Source organism: Pseudonaja textilis, chromosome 1, assembly GCF_049901715.1.
Source record: "Pseudonaja textilis isolate UNSWEBS1 chromosome 1, rPseTex1.2, whole genome shotgun sequence".
NCBI lineage: Eukaryota > Metazoa > Chordata > Lepidosauria > Squamata > Elapidae > Pseudonaja > Pseudonaja textilis.
Window position 1 is genome coordinate 224,351,874 of NC_141990.1, and position 6,427 is coordinate 224,358,300.

A 6,427-nucleotide genomic window follows, 5' to 3' on the forward strand; every position below is an offset into this window, starting at 1 on the left:
TCAACTACACCCTCCCTTCTCTCTCTGTTTGTGTATCTGTACGTGCAACTTTGAGTCAGTGTTGACTCCTGGCAAACTGCCTGGGCAACTCCAGTTTTCTTAATAGAATTTCCAAAATGTTTTGCCATTGCTTCCTTCCTTGGGCAAAGGGAGGGAGGGAGAGAGGGAGGGAGAAGGAGAGAGAGAGAGAGAGAGAGAGAGAGAGAGACACTGGCCCAGAGTCACCCAGCTGCCTTTGTGCCTAAAGTGGAACTAAAACTCACAGTCTCTCAGTTTCTAGTCTAGTGTCTTAACCACTACACCAAACCTGTTTCTTGTAAGGGAGTGGCCAGTTAAACCTTTTTATTCTCAAAAACATCATGCATTCCTCCTATGTATCACCCAGTCGGGAATAAATTTATTAAGAAATAGCAAAGGATTCAAATAACTTGTTTAGAAAGGCTCACATTCTAAATGTACATAACAGGAACAATTCTACTGAACAGAAAGAAAGAACAAAAGAATGACAAATTGTATATGGAATATAAATTATAGGAAGTCCTTGACTTATCACCACAATTGAGTCCAAAATTTATATTGCTAAGAAAGACATTTGTTAAGTGACTTTTGTCCCATTTTACAACCTTGTCCCATTTTACAACCAGATTAATTGTAAGTTTGCAATTCCATTTCAGTTGCTTTACAGTTTGCCTTCCCATAATTTCAGAGATTAGAATATTAATAGTTGGTAAGAAACAGAGGTGGTATTCAGCAGGTTCTGACCAGTTCTGGAGAACTGGTAGTAGAAATTTTGAGTAGTTTGGAGAACCGGCAAATACCACCTCTGACTGGCCCCTCCCCCATCTGTTCTCTGCTTCCCAAGTCCCAGCCAATCAGCTGGGTTTTCTTTTGTTGCCCTGCACAGGAGAACGGAGCTGGAAAGCAGGTTAGTGGGGTGGGGAGGGAATGGGGATTTTACAGTATCCTTCCCCTGCCACGCCCACCAAACCACGCCCACAGAACTGGTAGTAAAAATTTTTGACTCCCACCACTGGTAAGAAGAGGCAACAGTTAGAAAACATTAATGCCACATCACAGTGGCTGAAGGGGAAGGCTCCATGCAGTATCCGAAATGGCACAGAGCTATTGAAATGCAAAGCTGTTAATTTACAAGTAGCTATGTGAACAAGCAGAAGCCATTGAAATTAACAGATTACAAAGGCCTGTTACATCTTGTCAGCATTCAGGTACCTGAATGAACTTTGCTTTCTGTGAATTCCAGCTCTATCATGAAACATTTGAATGAAGATCATGGGGTCTTCTTTCTTGGTTGTGACTTAGCAGCTGCAGCAAGCACAGGTTCTTAGTTATGGCTGTTCCACCACTTCATGCTTCTCAAACCAATAGCCAGTCCAAGGCCTCCCCATCCATCTCACAAGGACTAGAGATGGTTTCTTTTCTGGGTTTTCTGATGCAGGGCAGTCTTTTAATTCTCTCAGTGCCTCTTATATTAGACTATTTATTTTACGGTGCAACAGGGGTTTCTGAGCTGTGGCAAATTTGCATAGAACGTGGGTCGTTATGGCATTTTTTCACAGTTAATCACAGAATGAAACAATTGAGGCCATATTGCCTTTGTTATGAAGAATGAGTAAATTGCATTTGAAACTGACAGTTTTTCACGCTAGAAAGTTCTAAAGTTTTATTGCGGTTTATTTTTCTCTTGAATGTTTGGCCCATGTGCCCACTATTGGACATGTCAAAACCAAGCATTGTTTGCAAGGCGTCTCACTATAAAAAAAACATTTCCTCCTCAACACCTTTTTCAAGGCTTCCTTCACTTCTTTGTTTCTCAAGCTATAGATAAAGGGTTCAGCATGGGGATAACAACAGCATAAAAAACTGACACCACCTTGTCATAACTGAGGGCATGAGTGGAGCTTGGTTTCAGGTTCCTGAAGAAGAGGGTGCCATAGAATAGGGGTCTCCAACCTTGGCAACTTTAAACTCGGGAGGACTACAACTCCCAGAATTCCCCAGCCAGCTTGGCTGGTTGGGGAATTTTGGGAGTTGATGTCCTCCGGGCTTAAAGTTGCCAAGGTTGGAGACCCCTGCCATAGAATATGATGACAGCAGTCAGGTGGGAGGCACAGGTGGAGAAAGCTCTGTGTCTTCTCCCAGAAGAGTGTTTTCTAAAGATGGTGCACAGAATGTAGACATAAGAGACAATGATTGTCAACAGAGAAGTACTTAAATTGATACCAGACAAGACTAAAAGCTGGATTTCTTTAGGACGCGTGTTAGAGCAGGACAAGGCAAACAATGGAGGGTCATTGCAGTAGAAATGATCAGTCACATTTGAGGAACAGAAAGAGAGTGTAAAAGTTAATGCTGTTTGAACCACTGAGCTCACAAAGCCATAGAGATATACACAATTTATACCAAATTGAATACAGTACTCTTGAGCAAAGTTCACTGAAAAATACAGCATGTATTTTAAAAAATTATATATTGCAGCAATGAGAAAGAAAAGGAATCATGAACAATGCTCATGTGGTAAACACATCTCAATCCAACCCTTGCTCCAGAGTTTGCAAATGTAAAATTACACAAGATTCCATCAGTTTTATGATAGTAAGGTAACTGTTAGATTATCCTGACTCTATCCTTTTCTATTACAAAAGTTGGCTTTATATTAAAATCACTAAACAGAAGTTCTTTCTTCAGCTATTGTAATTCTGTCAAATAAAATTCCTTATTTGGGAAAAGGAAGAAAGTAAACAGTGCAGATGTGTTGCTTCTTACAAGTTAGAATAGTAATGATTTCATTTTCCACCAATCGCTGGCTGATATAAGTATCTTAGCAAAACTTACCTGTTTTAAGCAGTGCAAGCTCCAACTGAAATGATGTAGTGGAATAATGCACAGCACAATAATATACTGCAATTATATCTCATGGGTGTGACCTTTTGAATCCTCAAGACTGATGAAACTCAGCAATTAAACTACACTGGGCATCAGGCTATTTTTCTCTACTTCCTTGGAATATCCTATTTGACCTTGTTGATATCAAATGAATCTCAGAACTTGATAAATGCTTCCTTGGTGGAAAAATAACTATTCGAGGTGACAATTTAAGTAAGTGATACTATGTGTACTTAATCTTTTTCACGCTCTCTGTTGTTCCATTGGGAGTCCCTCACCAAACCAGCATTCCAACTTTAGGGATGCCCAAAAACATTTTATTTATTTATTTATTTGATTTGATTTGTCAATTGTTTACAAGATAATAAGTATAAGTGTATACATAGTTATGAATAAATGAAATGGGTACATATAAGAAAAATAAAAGAAACAATAGGACAGGGATGGTAGGCACGTTGGTGTGCTTATGCACGCCCCCTAGAGACCTCTTAGGAAAGGGGTGAGGTCAATAGTAGACAGTCTAAGGTTAAAGTTTTTGGGGTTTGGGGAAGAAACTACAGAATCAGGTAGAGTATTCCAGACATTGACCACTCTGTTGCTGAAGTCGTATTTCCTGCAATCAAGTTTGATGCAGTTAACCTTGAGTTTGTATCTATTATTTGCTCTTGTATTGTTATGGTTGAAGCTGAAGTATTCATTGACAGGTAGGACATTGCAATGTATGATTTTATATACCATACTTAGATCAGACTGAAGACGGTGTAATTCAAAGTTTTCTAGGTCTAGAATTTCAAGTCTGGTGGCATAAGGTATTCTACAACGAGTAGAGGAGTGTAGAACTCTTCTTGTGAAATAGTTCTGGACTTTCTCAACTGTGCTAATATCAGATACGTAATGTGGGTTCCAGACTGATGAGCTGTATTCGAGTATTGGTCTAGCAAATGTTTTGTATGCTTTAGTTAGTAGTGTGATATTACCAGAGAAAAAGCTATGTAGGATTAGGTTAACAACTCTTAATGCCTTTTTGGCTATGTAGTTACAGTGGGCTCTATTGAACATCCTTTTATTCAGAAATGAAATTATTACAGTTTTTCTAAGTGAGACTTTAAACACAGTCATTATGTCTATCTTTTCAGTAAAGCCAAGGGGTATTTCCATATGGTACTATTTGCAGTCCTTCTAAAAAGTTGAAAGTATTGTTTCTATCTGTCTCGGTAGATAGAGAGGAGGCACATCTTCTGATCCCTCCATTTAAAGAATGTCTTATGGGTTGGGTCCTTGAAAGAGTGGCTTTTCTGTTGCAGAGCCTGTCCTCTGGAATACCACACTTCATCTGATCTCAATATTGGCCCTGATCCTGTGGCTCTTTCTTGAAGACATGGATATGCCCCAGAGCCTAGGAGTCAAAAGCTTTGCAGACTTTAACAATTGCAAATGAATGAATCAATGAGTAAATATACCTCAAAATGCAATTAAGAGAGCCAGTTTGGCATAGTGGTTAAGTCTTGAAACCAGGAGACCATAAGTTCTAGTCCCATGTCAGATACAAAGCCAGCTTGATGACCTTGGACCAGCCTCTCTCTCTCAGCCCTAGGGAGAAAGCATGGCAAGCCACTTCTGGAAAACCTTGCCAAGAAAACTGCAGGGATTATCTAGGTACTTGCCAGAAGTCAAACCCTCCCATCATCAATGAAAACATTTTGGTTTTCAGAAATCAAAGCATCAAGAATGAAATGCTCAGAGGTTTGTTCCAAAGAGGAATAAATTCTTAAATGAAAAAGAGCAAAATGGATGACTGATTTTCTTTCAAAAATAATTGCATCTGTTGTATATCTCCCCTATCCTAAAGTGAATGATATGGGTGATCAAGATATTTTGGAGCATGAGGGCTAGCCATTAAGTAATGTATGTGTTATTTTATGATGCACGAGTTTTTCCAAGATTCATGAAATTCTGTTCTGTGCCATGTCCTCATCCTGCCGAATATTGAGTGGCTGAAGGCATTGCATTATTGTAGTCAACCTATCTATCTCAAGGGTACAAACTGGGGAAGACTGATCAACTATGTTAATATGGGGAGAGGAAAGGTTCTTTTATTCAAAGCATAGAGAAAATTTCATCTAATTTTTAAATGTGTAATACTTTCTACAGTTAGCTCTTTCTTTTTAAAATTGCCAAAATATATTACTGTTCTGTAACTATTGTTAAAAAGAAAGATACAAGACAAGGTCTGGAATGAGCAGCAAAATATAATTGAAAAAGAAACTCATTGAAGACTTCCCTAAGAATCACCCCCCCACCCCACGTCTTCATTACATTGTAGAAAGTGGTTAAAACAGATTCAGTTTTCTCCGCATAACAAAAGTCATTGGTGAAAAGATAAAACCGTTAGCTGGTTGTGACTTTCCTAATGGCTTCTTTCACCTCCTTATTTCTCAAGCTATAGATTAGGGGATTCAACATAGGTATGATTAATGTGTAAATTAGGGAAATTACCATATCAGCATCCTGCCCAGATTTCAGGTTGGGGTGGATATGTGTAAAAGTCCCAGTTCCATAAAGTAAAGCCACTGAGGTTAGGTGGGAAACACAGGTGGAGAAAGCTTTACGTTTCCCCTTCATTGAGTTGATCTTCAGGATGGCAGATAAAATACAGAGATATGAAATAATAATGACTGAAATAGAGGTCATTGCAACCATTCCTGAGGCAAAGACAGACAGAGTTTCTGAAAGGTGGGATTCAGAGCAGGAAAGTTGAAGAAGTTTAGGGATGTCACAGAAGAAATGTTTGAGGATGTTACATCTACAGTAGGATAACCTGAATATACACACTGTCTGTAGCACTGCATTTGCAACACCAGCTGCATATGATCCTGCAACCAGACAGTTGCATAGTTCTTGGGACATAAAAACAGGATACATGAGAGGGTTGCAAATAGCCATATATCGGTCAATTGCCATCGCAGCCAAAAGAAAGCACTCAGTAGTCACAAAGGCAGTGAACAAAAAGAGCTGAACGACACAGCCTGCATAAGAGATGCTTTTATGATCTACCAAGAAGTTCACTAGCATCTTGGGGGCAATCACCGAGACATAGCAGAGGTCTGTGAAGGATAAATGGAGGAGGAAAAAGTACATGGGAGTGTGAAAGTGGGAGTCAATCCTGATTAGCACAATTAGGCCGAGGCTTCCAGTCACAGTGAAAAGATAGATGGCAAGAAACAAAAAAAATAGAACTATCTGCATGTTGGGTTCATCAGTGAATCCTAGGAGGATGAATTCTGTTACCATTGTGTAGTTATTCTGCAGATCCATCCTTATTGAATCAGGTCTCTGGAGACAAAAATAGAATGAAACAAAAATAGAATGAAACAAAATTATAATTAAATAGTTGTGTGATGGTGACATTTTTTTTTTCATGCATAGGTTTACTTTGGTTGTGCTTTAGTAAATTATATAGGCCAAGAAACCCATGACCTGTTCCTGCACATAAAGGCTCCTTTGCTTTGTTTTATCTGTCCTG

General features: G+C 39.1%; 1 protein-coding gene across 1 annotated transcript; it reads right to left on the reverse strand.

Moving 5' to 3' along the window:
* Positions 1–1,770: 1,770 nt before the first annotated feature.
* Positions 1,771–6,219, reverse strand: LOC113448871 (olfactory receptor 5G9-like). The gene is made up of 2 exons (XM_026719684.2): positions 5,308–6,219; positions 1,771–1,836 (listed from the first exon to the last, which is right to left on the reverse strand). Exons 1-2 carry the CDS (start codon positions 6,217–6,219, stop codon positions 1,771–1,773), a joined length of 978 nt encoding a protein of 325 aa, XP_026575469.2.
* Positions 6,220–6,427: the final 208 nt, after the last annotated feature.

Coding starts and splice junctions, on each gene's coding strand:
- LOC113448871 (XM_026719684.2), bottom strand. CDS start 6,219: ATGGATCTGCAGAATAACTACACAATGGTAACAGAATTCATCCTCCTA. Junction 1,837..5,307: donor TGAAAGAAGCCATTAGGAAA/GTCACAACCAGC, acceptor CTTTATCTATAG/CTTGAGAAACAAAGAAGTGA.